This window comes from Zootoca vivipara, chromosome Z (assembly GCF_963506605.1).
Source record: "Zootoca vivipara chromosome Z, rZooViv1.1, whole genome shotgun sequence".
In the NCBI taxonomy this organism is placed as follows: domain Eukaryota; kingdom Metazoa; phylum Chordata; class Lepidosauria; order Squamata; family Lacertidae; genus Zootoca; species Zootoca vivipara.
Genome location: NC_083294.1, coordinates 1,273,086 through 1,290,340, shown reverse-complemented (window position 1 = coordinate 1,290,340; position 17,255 = coordinate 1,273,086). Strand labels below are relative to the sequence as shown.

Below are 17,255 nucleotides of genomic sequence, written 5' to 3'. Positions count from 1 at the left end.
AAACACTGAAGGATGAGGAGGTACCTGTAAATGCTTTTATCTTTTAAAAACAGCAGGGTGGCGAAGGAATACAGTATGATATTTATTTTCTTCATAAAGTCCCCGTTTCATTTTTTAGTGTATGTAAAACAGAGAGAACAATTATAACAACGGATGAAAAGCAAAGCTGTATTTTTATGACAGAAATGATAAACATTACTGAATTTATTCATTTATTTATATCCCACCTTTTTCTCCGAGAAGCTCAAGGTGGAATAAGACATGGTTCTCCTCTTCCTCACTTAATCCCCACAAAAATCTTACGAGGATTGTATAATTAAAAAACGAGTAGCAAACACAACGAAAGCGTTCAACGAAGAAAATTAAAACCAGCCACGACCCAGGGGTGGCTAGATGACCCTTGGCGTCCCCTTCCCGCTCTATCATTCTGGGATTGTACGAACATGCGCGAATTACAGGAAGCGTTGCCGCGGCGGAGGTCGCCTCACCCGCCCGCACCTCGGAGCGCCCGTTGGCCTCACTCTGCGCAGGGCGCACGCGCCTTGCAAAGCAGCTGGCAAACTGCAACGCAGAATGGGGAGCGGTCGGCGCTGCGGCATCTTATCGCCGCCCCCCCCCCGGGGGCGTCCCCTCTGGGCGCTTCATCTCTGTGGTCCGGCCCTTCTGACGCTTCTTCCTGTTCTCCCTTCCCAACCAGCGCGCCTCCGTCCACGTGACTTTGGTGAAGGTGGGCGGGGCCGCGCCTCCGAGGCGAACCCTCGCGAGAGGTGGGCCGGGCCCAATCTGGGCGGAGCTCCCGGCTGTCACCGCGATGAGGAGGCGCCGCCGCCGCCGCCGCTGGGCTGCTCCGGGGTGCGCCCCTGAGGGGGTGTGAGGAGATCCCGGGCCCTCCTGCAGGTAGGGGGCCCGGGAGGGCGGGGGCAGGGGCCTGATCGGCGGCTGCGAGGCGGAAGGCGGCCCCGCCCCCCTTCTGCCCTCTCACCCCGTGGGCCGAGGGGGTGGAATGGGGGAGGGGAGGGGGCGTGGTTCGTTCCCAGCGGGAGGGGGGCGACAGCGGCGGAGAAGGGAGACCCTCCACTTCCCTCTCCCCTATAGTGTGCGTGCCCCCCCCGGCTGCTGTGCGGGGAGGGGGCTTCCCTTTCAGTGTAGGTCATCATCCCCCCCCCACTCAGAGCCCAAAGGGAAGAAAAGAGAATGGCGATTATTTGAGGGGGAGCGCAGGCAGGTGTTGTTTTTGATGTCATTTTCCTCTCCCTGCTTCTCCCTCCCCCCCGCTTCAAAAAAGTATTGGTAGTCAGTGGGGTTGGAAGAAAGAGAGAAGCCCCCCTCCCCCAATGCACACACGTTGGGGCACAGGCTGGGCTCCCCACTAGCAGTCCCTCTCCGGAGCAAGGCTGCCCGCGGCTACGGGTCGTGGTCACTGGGTCAGGTGTCAGAGGGCTGATGGTTGCTGGTGGTGAGCTGGGCGAGGGCTGTTGTGCTCATGTGTCCTGCTTGCGGATGGGGTGGGGGAGCCCTTCTGGTTAGCTGCTGCGAGAAACAGGCAGCTGCACTATTTGGGCCTTTGGCAGGGGCCCTTTTTACGGGGCCCTTACGATTTTCTCCCCAGTATTGATAGCTGGGCTGCACAGGGGTGGGGTACCCTGGGGTGGGTGCCTCACACACACTAATTCCCCCCTCCTCCCTTGGGGCGAGAGTTTGCATAAGGGAAAGGGGGGCTTTCTCCCTCAAAAGAAGAGGGGTAGGGTATGTGTACACCTTTGAAACACACCACTTTGTTTCATTCCCCCCCCCCCCCAGGGCTAGCCTAAGATATTCTGCTGCCCAAGGCAGAGCAGCAGAGGATGTCCCTTCTCCCTAATACACACTGGATCTTGATGCATAGTACTCAAGACTGATGTAGCTGCCTTAGCACTCGCGGAAGAAATTCCCAAAATTGTTTCTCCCTCTTTCTAACAGTGAAAATGCAATAAACAAAATAAATAGCAATTTGTTGCCCTTTCCTGATACCCAGAAGCAGTTGCCTGAGTTGGCTGCCTTACTCTGCCTAATGGTAGGACAGGCCCTATGTTCCTATCCCCTATCCCTGTTCTGTCATCATCTTTTGCCTCCACTTTCAACTTTCCCTGGTTATTGGAAAGTTTGAGAAGAACTATGTGAGCACTCCCTGCCCCCAGATGATTAAATTGTTGGGTATGAGCTTTCATGTTGCGCAAAATGTATCTGCAGAATTCTGCAGTCAGAGCTCAGAATTTTTAAAAGTGTGAGGTTGCATGCCCAGCATGTTAATATGTTCGGGTCAAGTATATTCACACAAGCAGACAGTTAAGCCAGGTTGCTAAATGCCCCAAAGACTACTTTAGACATGATAACTTCTGTACATGGGAAATATTTATCAAAGAAACAGTACACAACACATGTCGCTGCTGCCCAGGCGATGTTTGTATTGTGTTTATGTCACATGTGATGATCTATGTGTGCATTGTATGCTGTTTCACACATGGAAGTGTTTTCCATGTGGGAATTCTGGTGTGTTCAGAGCAGCCCTTTAATTCTAGGCAAAAGGCACCACCATTTCCCTCCTTGTCTGCTTGCCCTCGTGAGTAAATCAGGGATGGAGAATCTGCAGCCCTCCTGGTGTCATTGGGCTCCAACTTGCATTGGTCCCAGCCAATGTGAGCAGTGCTCAGGGATGATGTGAGTTATAGTGGAACACCTTGGAGCCCCACAGGTTCCCCACCCCTGATTTCAAGCAACCTGTTCAAACTCTCAAAATTATTATTTCCAACAATGTACTCTGTATGCAGAGGTGGTTGCTTTAAAATTAGATAATTGCAAAACTTGTCACCCTAATGCCATTATTTTTATTATAGTTTCCTGCCACCACACTCTCCTCCTACTGAGCGTAGAAATATTTTTTATAAGCCTAAATGTGGTGGGGTTAGTTAGCTTGTGAATTAAAATTTGATTGTGCTCCTGTTCAAAGATGATAGAAGTGCTTTTCATCCTCATATCCTGTGGGAAATTTGAAGACAAAATGCTGATGGAAATGTATTGAAGCTCAGCTACGTGGTAGTCTGAACAAGGCTCAGTTTGTCTTTCCACTGCTTAGACTTTACAGCACAGAAAAATACAGCATGTATGCTAGAATAGCTCAAGAGATGCCAGCTATTTAGCTCAGCTTGCTGCAGCTGCTTAGAGATGGTCTGTGTCTTGAACCATCGAGGGGGCATAGCTGATTAAAATCAAGGGTTCCGGATACAATCATTACTATTTCTAGAGAGATAAAATAGTTATGGCAATGTTTATTATTATTATGTGGCTTTGAGGGAAGCAGGCTTCTGAGCTGCACAAAATTCTTCAGCAAGCAAGAGCTTTTAATCACTACATTTTGGAAGAGCTCTGCGTAATTCAGAATTCTGTTATTTGCACCAGCAGTGGGGTGCCCAATAACCTTTGACTTTCTGAGCCATATCAGTTCCATCACAGGTGACTCTTCCCATGTAGATGGGAGCAGAGTTGGAGAAGTGAAATATATAACTATAAGTATTTATTTAGATTTCAGCTCGGAAGAAACAGTCCTCAAGGGAGTGGCCATAGCTTACTTGTAGAGCACATACCTTTGCATGCAGAAGGTCCCAGGTTCAATCCCCAGGATATTCAGTTAAAAGGATCAGATAGGAAGTGATGGAGAAAGATCCTTCTCTGACTGAAACCCCAGAGAGCTCCAGTCAGTCTGAGTAGACAATACTGGGTTGTGTAGACAGATAGTTTGGCAGTTTCCCAAGTTACAACAATTTTCCTGGGTAGTTTTATTGTTTCTTTTTTTATTCCCCCTACTTTTTTGACATGTATTTGTATGTTTCTAAAATAAAGTTGGCACCATTTTAATAAAAAATAAAAATTCATTTAATAAGAATTTAAAAATGAAGGAGTTAAACAAAAATTTCAGACTAAACTACCATTAAAATCCCCAACTTTCCTCCCCCAATTTAACCCTAACACACAAAATCTCACAGCCATATAAAAAGTGTTACTGATGTTTTTATGTTAATGCTAATGTGACTATTTTCATTTAAAATTTGTGTGGTTCAAGCAAAGTTGTAAATGGAAGTAGCAGGGTGGTGCATTGGTGGTGTGCCTTGAGCTGCTGCTCTTTTTGTGAAATAAATTGAAGTATCTGCTCTCAGAAGTGGCAATTTTTTGGTTTCTAGGACAAAAAGGTTGCATTCATTCTGTGTCCTGTCCTATACTCCTTGCCGGCTGCATTTGTATGTCATGATAAACGAGTCTTTCCCAGCCCTGGCCAAGCAGATTTTTTAAATCATTTACTTACTGTACTTACTTACTTACTTACTTATTTGCCTTTTGCTTCCTGCAAAGAAGTTATGAAGAAACCCATAGAAAATACTGTATTTAAAAATTACACTGAAGCATTCACCCACAAAAATAAGTCAGAATACAAAACCACTCTTCCCCACTCAGCAGCAGGGTAAGCATCGATTGCTACTAGAAAAACAACAAAAGACCCAACACAGTATCAATGCTTAAATACATGGGAGAATAAGAACGTCTTCCCCTAGTGCCATAAAAATAACAGTGTTGGTGACAGGAAAGCATTCTGCAGATTGCAGGGTTGGGGGCCAGCTACCACTGAAAAGGCCTGATCTCTCACTGCAAACCTCTTTTGGAGGTGGTACCCTAAGAAGGACCTGAGATTTTTGTCATAGGGTCTAGGTTGGCTCATAGGTGGAAAGATGGTCCAGGCTCCCACTCAAATGCTTATGTGTGAAATTAAGCTTCATTCAAGGCTTGCAATGGTACAAGTCAGGCTACATTAACAGATTGTATTCCTAAAGAGTTAAAGAATGACAGCAGGGGTCCAAGACCAGGCAGTAGCTTTTAACAAGACATTACAACTTGTCCTGCTCCCCCCCTTTTTTTAAGCTAGACACAGCACACTCATAATACTCTCTAAGAGACTGGTGCACTTCAAGGAACATGTTTCTTCCAGGGGTGTGGGTCTGCTGCCAATGGCAGAGGCAGTGCCAAGTTCTCTGTGACAGGTCAGGAGTCATCTTCTGGTTCTTCCAACCTCCTCTCTTGGCTTGTTAGCACCCTTCCCCATTGGGCTAGCTGGTCCTAGTCAGTAATTTTGCAGTAGCTTCAGTTTCTAAACTATCTTCAAAGGCCGCTCAACATATAATGCAGTAATCTAACTAGAGGTTACTAGAGCATAGACCACCAAAGCCAGACTCTCCTAATCCAGGTGGTGTTGCAGTGGGGCCACCTAACAGGGCAGAGAGATGGCGCTCTGCACCATGCAAGCCACGTGTGTCTTCAGTGACATTGATGGATCCAATAGTACCCCCAAGCTGAGTACCTGCTGCGTCAGGAGAGGTGTGATCCCATCCCAATAGGTTACACCCACCCACCCACACCCTGTACAGACTGAGGAACTGCCCACTAACAGTGTCTCTGCCTTAACTGGATTGGAGTACTGATGACACACTCCCAAACTCCGAATGTCTCCATTCAGCAGCACGGTGTAGAATAGCATGGGGGATAAAAACTGAATGCTGCAGAAACCTGCAATGGAGATTCCATGGGACCAAACAATAACCCCCAGGCACTACCTTCTGGAGCTAACCATACAGCTACAACTGGTACCACCCCTAGGCAGCACCACCCATTTTTAACTCTAAGGGTAACAAGATGGATGGTTTCAAAAGCCACTGAGAGATCAAGGGCAGTCAACAGGGTCACACTCCCATGTCTCCCAACGTAGGTCATCCTATTGGCAGTTTTTCGTCCGAGAGCAGGAACAAACTCCAATAGAAATGATCCAGAAAAACAGTCCCCTCCAAGATTGTCTTGTGCTGGTCAGTCACCACACCCTTGAGAACTTTGCACAAGAAAGGGATGGGAGTGACTTCTATTTGCTCCATATCTTTTGGGTCCAGGGAATATTTATCAGGATGACCTTAACACCACCTATCTCAGGTTGCCTGGGACTGCTCCATCTTGCAAGGAGGCATTAATTCCCCCCCCCCTGCCCAACAAGCACTACCCCCATAGCTTTTACCAGCCATGAGGGGCAAGAGCAAGAAGTCAAGTGATCCACTAACACATTGTTCACAACCCCAAGGCATGTCAGCTGGAATTCATCCAACAAAACTGGCCAGGACTCTACTCTGAGTACCCCTTGAGACTGACCTGCTACAATAGTGGAGTCCAAGTCCTGGCAGATATAATTTTATCCTTAAAATACCTTGCAAACAAGACATAGCAGGATGTTGTGGGTTCCAAAAACTCATTTAGGCCAATTGGTTAAATGCAACAAAATAGCTCCACTTGAGAGCATATAAAGGATGCAATGGAAGAAGCAAATAAACACTCTTTGCCTCCTTCATGGCTACTAAGCAGACTCAATAATAAATGAATACTAGTTCAGTTGCATTTGTCTGGAGTTTTACTCCACACGTTCAAGCCACCTCCCAACCTGCTGGAGCACCCTCTACTCCCTGGTGTACCACAGAGCTACCTGGGCTTTATCAAGTACACCTCTCCACTCCACGGGACTTAGACAGGAGCATCAGTCCTGTCAGCTGGGGAGGTAGGAGCCCAAACTGTTTGGGAATCCATTGGACTCAGCCTCTGGAAGTAGTAGTAGTTGTTGTTGGCATCTTTCTGTCAGAGTGGGGCATCCTGATACCCTTCCTCCACACAGAGAAAAGGACAGTGGCAAAATGAATCTCACCAGGGGGTGACTTGATCATGAAAAGGGAATGTTGATAATATCCTCCACTCTCAGTTCACCCTCTTTCTGTCCTGGCTAGAGCATGTCCAGCTCTAAGCATTGGACCAATGACATGTTCAGAAGGCCCCATCTTTGTCATGATAGGCATGAAGTACTCAGCTGCCCCAGATCCAGTAATCTCAGCATGAATATTGAAATCCCCATGACCAACAGCTCAGGGGTCCTCATTATAGAGACTGCCTATGTCAGCTCAAGCAGGAAGACAACTGGGCAGTATACCAGCAGCCTCCTAACATGTCCTCTACACACAGGACTTGAATGTGGTCATGTTGTAAGCCTAGAAATAGATTATTTCAGGACCCCCCTCCCCAAAAGCAACCTCATGCTGCCCTGAATACACAGGTTGGCAAAAAATATATATATCCAGTTGGGGGAAATCCAACTCCTTGTTGCTCACCTGCCCAGGTTTCACTTACACAAGTCAGATCAGTCTCCTCATCCATAATCATTGTGGATGGAGGAGATTTTGTTTTAAAACAAACCAACAGCACCTGCAGGTTCAAGGACTGGGTGACAGAGCACTCACTGTACCCTCAGTTAGGGGAGGTTCCAGCATGCAGCACAGCCAATAATGTGCTGAGCAGTATTTGCTTCCCTCCACCCCACCATACTTCCTCCAGACCTCTCTACTGCACCTCCCACAGGGCAGCATGGCTAGGGACGGTGAGAGTTGTGCCTTCCACATGCTTCAGGCTACTAGGCTGGGGAAGGCTACATTAAACAACTGTTTATCATTAAGAGAATAAGCCTAGGCAAACCACAAGCTCACCCAACCCCCACCCCCACCCCATTCTTTTCCTGCAGTGCTGTTATAAGGAAGTGATCCAAAGCTTTCACTTTCATTCTTTATTAACCACAGCTTGTTATTTCATGCAAGGCTGACAAAGGTTGCATTCACAGGTTGTGGTAAACCATAGTTAATGGCTTGCTGTGAAGGTGTACACGGCTCCCACTTTACTCAAGCCAAAGTTTGTATTCATGAACAAACCACAACCCTAACCCTAACCCTAATCAGATGTAGCACTATAGTTTGTTGCTCCCATTCATGCAGGGAGCACAGCAGGAATGATCTCCATGTCCACAGTAAGCCATCAACTGTGATATACCATGACCTGGACCAATCTATATTTGATGTGAACTATGGTTTAAATTTCAGTCTATGGGCATGAAGCAGGGTTGCTTCAACAAACCATAGTTGAAATTAACCACAGTTTAGGCATCTGGACGTAGCACCAGTCTGTGATTAAGGAAGAAAAATGGAAGCAGAAGCTTTTGATCTCTTTGACCAGCATAGCAGCACCACGGGGGAGTGGGGCACACTAGCCCCAAGGAAAACCTTGGTTTGTTCTAATCACTTTAAGTCATGGTTTAGCATGACACCCGAATGCAGCTATCCACTATATGAAACTCTTCTAATAGGGAGGCCTAGTTGTGGCTGGTGCTTCATTTCTAAAGACAGATTGTGCGATCTGGAAGTTTTGTCTGCTGGCCCCAGCAATGTGGGAGTAGGCAGGGGCTAATGAGACATGAAGGAATGGCATTCTGCACATGCTCAGGGGTGTGTCTTCTTTATTTCTTCACATATTCCAGGACTGAGCCCTGGCTTGTGGCAGACATCATGCAATGTGCAGAAATAAGTGAGTCTGTTCTATCTAGAGAAGGTTTATTTAAGCTTCAAGTCATCACGTCTAAACGATGCAGGGTGCTATTATTGTGACCGCTGTTCTTCCCTGGGCTTTGACTATGACTCAGGTCTCTATCTGGCTGCTACAGAAGAAAACTGGTGTGTAAAAGACGGAAGTCCTCTCTGTAAGTAATTCCATGCGAATACCTTGTTTAGTGCAAGTAGTGAACTGACTGAGGTGCTCCAGCTCAATATAATTTTTGAATCTTTCCCATTCTATAGACTAGACAAATTCATGTTTGGTTCGGATGGAAATTAGTGACCCTCCCTGAAGACACTCTGTAATTCTCACTATGTACAGTAGTTGTAACCAGCCAAAGCTTGGAGGTTGGTGCCACTGAAAGCATGGCTTTGTTTTTAGTAACATTGTAATGCACTTTAAACAACAGCAACAACATAACAGCAACAACAACAACAGCAACTATTTGAAAGTATGTCAAGTTGGTTTCAGTCAAGTTTAGTTTCAGAGAAATCTGCTTAAAATTGCACATAAACAAGCATCTCTCTAGCAATGTTCACTTAGAAGCAAGTGTTGCTAATTTAAAAATAATTTATCCATAGTTAGGATTGAGCTGTGAGGCACTTGGTCTAAGGAAGCTGTGTTATTTATTTATTATTTTATTTAAAAGGCTAACCCTGCCCATCCTGAAGATGGGGGGTGGGTGGGTTAGGGGCAATAAATAAACCAATTTTGCTTGAAGCTCAAAAGCCATGCAAGACTCTTTCAACCCATGTTGCTCCCAGCGTCTTCTGTTATTTTGTCCCGTACATCTAATAAACAAAGGTATACAGGCTCAGACTATGGAGGTTTTGTTTAATTTTTAATGGCTAATAGTTGCTGGTATCCTCCTTCAGGACAAATTCACAGCAGATGTATTTTAACAGTTGCTACTGAGCACAGTTACAAAGGAGAAACCTGCGCTGCTCTTTGTGATGCCAGATCATAGAATCTCAGAATTATAGAGAATTGTATGGATTCTACAATTATAGAATTGTAAAGTTGGGAGGGACTCTAGGGGTTATCTAGTCCAACCCCTGGCAATGAAGGAATCTCAGCTAAAGCAACCATGACAGATGGCCATCCAAAAACCTTTGTTTAAAAACCTCAAAGGAAGGAAAGTCCACCACTTCCTAAGGGAGACTGCTCCACTGTGGAACAGCTCTTAACTGTCATAAAGATTTTCTGTATGTTTAGTCGGAATTTATTATCTTGTCACTTGAAGCTATTGGTTCGAGTCCTACCCTCCATGGCAGGAGAAAACAAGCTTGTTCCCTCCTCCATGTGACAGCCCTTAAGATATTTGAAGATGGCTATCATATCTCTTCTCAGTCTCCTCTTTTCCAGCGAAGCATACCCAGCTCCTTCAACTGTTCCTCATCAGGCTTAGTTTCCAGACTCTTGATCATCTTGGTTGCCCTCCTCTGTACATGTTCCAGCTTGTCAACATCCTTCTTAAATTGTGGTGCCCAGAACTAGACACAGTATTCCAAGTATGATCTGGCCAAGGCAGAATAGAGTGGTACTATTACTTCCCTTGATCTGGACACTATACTTCTATTGATGCAGCAGAGAATAGCATTAGCTGTTTCGCTGCTGCATCACACAGTTGACTCATGTTAAGCTTGTGGGTTACTAAGACCCCTAAGTTATTTTCACATGTATTGCTAGTTAGTCAGGTGTCCCCCATCCTATATTTGTGCATCTGGTTCTTTCTGCCTAAGTGCAGGCCCTGACATTTGTCCCTATTGAAATTCATTTTGTTAGCCTGGGCCCTGTTCTCCAATATGTTGAGGTCATTTTGAATTCTGATTCTGTCTTCTGCGTCATTAACTACCCCTTCCAGTTTGGTGCCATCTGCAAATTGGATGAGGGTTCCCTTAATTCCTCCATCCAAGTCATTTATAAAGATGTCAAACAACAATGGGCCCAGGACAACCGTGCAGCACCCCACTTGTCACTTTTCCCCAGGATGACAAGGAACCATTAATGAGAACTCTTTGGGTTCAGTCAGTCAACCAGCTACAAATCCACCTAACAGTTACCTCGTTCAACCCACATTTTGCCAGCTTCCTTGCAAGAATATCATGGGGGACTTTGTTTTTTAAAAAGAGCCTTACAGAACTGAATTATTTAATTATTTCCCGCCGCTGTGCATATATGTGCATGGTTACTTGTGAGTTGATCACGCATGGGGGTAATGCCTGTACATGTTACAACACCAAAAGCAGCACAGAAATCAGAAGTTGGAAGAATCAGAAATAATAAGCCTTCCAAATGTTAATACTCTGAGTGCAGATGAGAACACTGTGTATCAAGCATATCCTGTTGCTTAAGGGCATTAGATAGCTGAGGTTCCAAACAGAATTTTTAACAGATGGTTGTAATTAAAGTGTATGCAAAAAAGCAAGTCTTAATCAGCAGCATTCTAGTAAGCACTTTAATGTGTTGCTACTAATTAGATTGTTGCACAGCCAAAGCCCAAGTGAGATATGAAATCAGAAACTGAGGAATTCAGGTGCAACTCAGATTTGCCCACTATGCAGAAGTGATTTACTGTCTTCCTTGTTCACCTTCACGAGAATCTAATGCGGCTGCATATTTTCATTCCAGTTTTTCAGCTGCATAACAAGGTCCAAGCCCTGCATAACAAGGTCCAATAATTCCTTATAACGGGTGGGGAACCACCAGCCTGTAGGCCAATTTTAGCCCTCCAGAGGGTCCAGTTTGGCCCACAAGGACCTTTCCCCCCAAAAATGCTCACCCGCCCATCAGCTGGCACCCTTTAGAGGGATTGCAACCCCATCCAGAACAGACAATATGTGTAATTCCTAGACCCAGCAACTGCTCATCTATAGTGCCTCTGTCCTGTTGGGATTCAGCCTCTGCTTGCTAGCCCTCACCCTGCCCACCATCGCATCCAGACAACCATTGCATGTTACTGAGAGGCAGATTGCTGTGAGATTGCTGATGCCTATCACAAGCATGTGGTACCTGAAAGCCAAGGCCTTCCCACTGTGGGTGGGGCTGCTTCCCATTTCAGTTTTGATGTGCAGCTCTCAATTTGGGAGCCAGGATGTGGCATGTGAGAATGTTGAAATAGCTCCAGTCCAGGTTTCAGGGCCTTCTTGGTATCCATTCTTTGTGCATTCCCATCCTAACAAAATTAAAATGCTGGAGTTGAACTTCCCCAGGCTGTGTAAATCATGCAAATTCCCTTATTTTGCATAATTCATTCTAGTTCTACTGACCATAGGAATGGGCACCAATGCCCCACTGCTGTTCATTAGCCTTCTATGATTCAGCAACAGGCATTGCCCACACTTTCAAGCATTTCTTCATGAATTTAAAGGCTAGAAACTTAACTTAGGAGTTGGGTAGCAAAGGCAGATGCTCAGGAAGCCACTCCTAATACAGTATCACATTCTGTGCTCTTTCTCCCCACTCCCATGCTTCCATGTAATTTCAACGTGCCCACAGCTCTGACTCTGCCAAATAGAAAAGCTTTGTAAACAGACAGACAGAAAGACAGACAAACAAACAAACAGGGATTGGTTCTGCATCTCCCAAACATGAGGTGTTACAAAGGACAGGTTGGTTCAATGTGCTTGGCCACAGTTCCCAAAGAGTTGGACTGTGCCTGTGTGTTATAATTGCATTATCTAAGTGTTGTTGTCCTGATCCCAACGGCTGTGTATGTGGATGTTACTGCCTTGGAAGCTGGGAGTTTGGCAGGATTAGAGACACGCAAGGCATTAGATGCCAAACACCAGTTGGCTAACCTAGCTGTGTCATGTAAAATCACCTGCAAAAGTGCCCCCCTTCATTCCATCTGAGCTTGGAGGTACGTTATCTTTATTTTAACTGCCTACCTCCTCCCTGGTGGAGAGAGATGACTTTCTCAGTGGCTGTAACCAGATTGTGGAACTTGTTTCCAAAGGAGGCTAGGCTGTCCTCCTATATTCTTTGCTTTTGCCGGTAGGCAAAAAGTGTTTTGTTTAGCCCATTCACTGACTGTTGTGGCAGTCAGTCTTTTGAGGTTAGCATACCCTTCAACATTTCTCCAATGGAAATAGGGACATCCTATTCCATCATCATCACCACCACCACCACCATCATCATTATTTTATTATTTATATCCTGCCCATCTGACAGAGTTGCCCCAACTACTCTGGGCAAATTCCAACATATATACAAACATAATAAAACAATAAACATTTTAAAACTTCCCTATACAGAACTGTCTTCAGATGTCTTCTAAAGGTTGTATAGCTACTTATCTCCTTGGCTCAGGGGTTGCATAACTCTGTACCCTACAACACTTCTCTGATGAAAGTAGGGACATATTAAGGAAAAGTGGGACATTCCAGGATTAAATCAGCTTCTGTGAATCTGGGACTGTCCCTGGAAAATAGGGACACTTGGAGAGTGTGGGGTAGTGTTTGCAGGTTGTGGTGGGAGTTATTCCATTTGCAGGACCATCTAGGCTCAAAAGACAAGGCTTGTGTAGCAAATAGTGAGTTCAGATGGGCAGGTGCAGCCAGATAGTTGCCTAATTGGCAAGACCGCTGTCTGGGGAGTGAGTCAAGATGGCGTTGGTAGGAGCAGCCCCGTTCTGTTGCTCCGTGTAAGTAATGTTGTTTTATCAGTTTTTATCAATTCTCATTAACTTTCTATCAGTCTCTTAAGGCTTACAAACCTTATTATTTTCAATCTGAATTTGGTTTGGTAACTTACAACTAGCTATTAAATCTACAAAGCCGCTTATCAGAAGATACTCCTTCCTGGGAGGACGCCAAGAAAGAAGGAGAAAGAAGGAGCGGCCGAATATCCAAGAAACTAAAGGCAAGTTCTGCTTCACAATTATCCCCCGGCACAAGCCCTTTTACTCTGCTGCAACAAACCCTCCTGATTTAATAGCCATTTACAAGACCTCTGAGGGTCTATGAGGGTATTGGAGACAGTCTCAGCATTTTCTGCTTGTATATATAAGGGGGAAGGCTCCATAGGACAGCAAGCATTAGAAGCCTTAAACTGAGAACTTAAGGTGGAAAGTTGGGAGCAATAACCCTGGAGGCTCTAACAAGCTGAGGGACAAGCATGAAACCTTGCATGTAAAACAAGCCGTAGCCTGAGATTTGATGGCGGGAAACTGGAAGACAAGCATAATCTGTCACGTCTGCTCGTGATCGACCTAAGTGAAGGGGGAGGAAAAAGTTAAAAACCCCGGGTCTAAGAGACTCCAGGAAACTGCTCCCAATTACCTTTTTTCCCCATACTCAATATGGTCTTTACAAGAAAGAACTATATGGACCTGGGAATTGCGCCAATATCACCGCAGGGGGAGTTGGAGCCCCGAAGGAGGCAAAGTAAAATCACCAATTATTTCCCTCATAAAGAAGGGAATAAGAATCCACAGTGCGAGAGCACCCTAAAAGAAGCCGTCCCTACTGTGCTGGATTGGTCAATACAACGCAAAGAGTTACAAACTGATCATGAAACCCCAAATTACTCCATGAGCTGGGCGCAGGAACTTGCCCTAGCTGAGAACGACATGACGAGTAATTCCCCTATCTCCAATGACCTCAATCTTCAAAAATCAACTCAGAATCTCAGGAAAAACCAGCAAGGCCCTCAGCCTACAGCGAATGCCAACAGTTTAGAAGAGAGAGGTGACCAGCTACATGACCAAATAAATCAGATACGCACAGACCTCCACAATATAAAAAATTTCCTAGCAGTAACAAATGGCCTACTCCTGACACTTGTGGAGAATTTCAAACAGGCAAAAAGAGCCACAGATCAGACGCTAGAATCCACATACCACGTAAAAAGAACTCACGCAAAAGAAAACCGGAACCCAAGACGAAGAAAACTAAAAGCATCAAAAAATTTAAGCCGTCGAGAAGAACTCAACATATCAGTAAAAAACAGTGGCAGAAACTCTTCAACTTATTATCACCACCTCTTATATCCACAAAAAAAACCCAAAGCGCAAGGCACCAAAGAGATCGACAAGAAAGACTCACCAAAGACAAAACCCCCTCCCATATGTGAAAATAATTCTCCAAGTACGCTCAAAGAAATAAACCCCTCCATGGCTGTTCTTCCCTTGTGCTCGCCCGGCCTGACAAAAGCAACCAAACCACACCTGGATGCTCCCGTCTTGAATCCACTTAGGGCCCCTGTCGTAACTGTAAACAGAAGCAAGTCGGGAATTTCTAACATAGACGGGAACTTGCTGGAATTCAAAGCCCCTTGTATAAAGAAAAAATGGACCCTGGTCCTAAGCCCGGAAAAGATTGTATTTGCGAACTATCCAAAACCACTGGGTCCTTGCAGAGGGACAAAAGGAGATCCTAGATAGACTGGACACTCTGAGAAGCAGACTGGTTAAAAAGGAGGCCCATGTTGAGACTAGGGAAGGCTCACACAAATGGCCTATATCCCCCAAGTGCCTAGTGGGCAAGAGGACAGTGGGAGGCTCCTTTAAATGTGTAGATTCGGAATACCAACCGCAGCCCCCATTGGTGTATGGTAAGGCAGAATTAAACAAGACTGTGACATCCCCGAGCACCTGGCTCAGCTATCAAAAACTCTCTCCAAATGAAACAGCTACTCCCCCAAGTTTTAATAGGTTTAATAGGTTTTATTGGTAACCATATATGTAATGTATTTTTGTTAGTGTTTGTCCTTTTGATGCTATGGCCTGTCGGCTACGCAAATAAAGTTTGATTTGATTTGATAATTGCCAAGTAGTTTGTTTGCAGCTCAGGGTAAGCCACTGGAGCAGAAACAATGCTATACAGTCATACCTTGGAAGTTGAATGGAATCCATTCTGGAAGTCTGACTTCCAAAACGTTCGTAAACCAAAGCGCGGCTTCTGATCGGCTGCAGAAATGTCCTACAGCCAGTTGGAAGCAGTGGAAGCCCCGTCGGATGTTTGGCTTCAAAAAATATTTCGCAAACTGGAACAGTTACTTCCGGGTTTGCAGCGTTTGGGAGCCAAAACGTTCGAGCTCTAAGCTGTTCAAAAACCAAGGTATGACTGTATTTGCATTCTTCCTTCTCAACAATGAAGCATTCATGAGCTTTGTAGCTGATCTAAGATATATGTATGCCATCTTAACCTTTCTGCTGTTTGCCACTGAGCAAGAATGTCAACCCGCACCCCCATGCCAGTGTAGCATCCTAGGTAGTGGACAGCTGTGGGTTTTGCTTTTTGTTTTTAAATGAAAACAAACACCTCCCAACCTTTTTTGCAGCTTGAAAAAGGAAAGGAATGTACATATGTCTGTATTCAAAAATGCATTTGTATATGTATTTGATTTGAAATAATATTTGTATTCCACTTTTCCAACAACTAATGTTGAATTCAAAGCAGCTCACAATATTAACAACAGCATAAAAAAACCAAACACTGCAATCATTATAATATCAAACAAAATAGTGCATAAATAAACCAAACAGCAAGATCATCAAGGCAATTAATACAATTCAGTAAAGTCATAGTACCGTACGGTAACCCATATTGTTGCCATACTACTTTCTAATCACATGGAACCCTACTCCAGAACAAAAGAAAAATGGGTTAGCTGTGGCCTCTTAGTTATCGATTGGAAGCTCATTCACTGTAGATGAACTGTAGACACTTACATGGAACTATATATTTACAAAACCATTTGGGGTGGGTGGGTAAGGTCCTTGTGTTAGTGGTGGCTGGGGATCAGCTTGGGATATAGCTGGAGGAAAATATTTATCCATTTATTTTTTGCTTCACAGCTGCCAGACCCCTGGACAAGAGGCAGCATGGTTTGCTAACTGTCTGATTGAGTGCCTGGCTTCCACCATGCCTGTGCAGGCGGCCCAGTGGACAGAGTTCCTGTCCTGCCCAATCTGCTACAACGAATTCGACGAGAATGTGCACAAGCCCATCAGCTTAGGCTGCTCACACACGGTCTGCAAGACCTGCTTGAATAAGCTTCACCGCAAGGCCTGCCCTTTTGACCAGACGGCCATCAACACTGACATTGATGTGCTTCCTGTAAACTTTGCACTTCTCCAATTAGTTGGAGCCCAGGTAAAGGAAAGGAGCTTGTTTTGATTAGAATTTATACCCCTCAAAATCATCATCCTCATCATCTGATCTGATCCTCCTGTTAATTTTTACTTGTGTACAGGAGCTGGAAAAACACACTGGGAGTTCAAATAACTTAACTGGAAATAGATGGAGAAGGGACTCTCTTTTTTTCCAGCTGTTCTTTGCATAAGGCAAGCAGATGCTGGGAACAGTGGAGGCAGCCTCCTGGCTGGTGCTCCTGACCCCCATTTTCTGGCCATTCCCCTTTGTTGAAGGGCAGCACTGTACATGCTGCATGGCATATACTGGCCCTCCTGAGCCAGCTTGTTGCCACAGGGGAGGAAGGGGAGAATGGGTTTGGGATAGGTGTTCATCAGTATGCAGATGATACCCAGCTCTGCCTCTCAGTATACTTGAAGGAGTGTCTCCATTCCCATTGTTCAGCCCGGACACTAAGGTCCAGCTCCGAGGGTCTTCTGACGGTTCCCTCCCTGCAAGAAGTGAGGTTACAGGGAACCAGGCAGAGGGCCTTCTCGGTAGTAGCGCCAGCCCTATGAAACGTCCTCCCTTCAGATGTCAAGGAAATAAACAGCTGTCTGACTTTTTGAAGACATCTGAAGGAAGCCCTGTTTAGGGAAGTTTTTAATGTTTGATGTTTTATCGTGTTTTTAA

The 17,255-nt window shown here is 45.3% G+C and overlaps 1 protein-coding gene across 4 annotated transcripts in view; it reads left to right on the top strand.

Moving 5' to 3' along the window:
- Positions 1-779: 779 nt before the first annotated feature.
- Positions 780-17,255, top strand: part of RC3H2 (ring finger and CCCH-type domains 2) — a 53,667-nt gene continuing 37,191 nt past the window's right edge. For 2 of the 4 annotated variants that reach the window (XM_060270466.1, XM_060270464.1), the window contains exon 1: positions 16,348-16,583. In XM_060270466.1, coding sequence (XP_060126449.1) covers positions 16,353-16,583 — 231 coding nt within the window. In that variant the 5' untranslated portion in view covers positions 16,348-16,352. Of the gene's footprint in view, positions 898-948; positions 8,630-16,285; positions 16,584-17,255 lie in introns of those variants that run through there. The other 2 variants (XM_035102466.2, XM_035102463.2) reach the window with 2 other exon arrangements.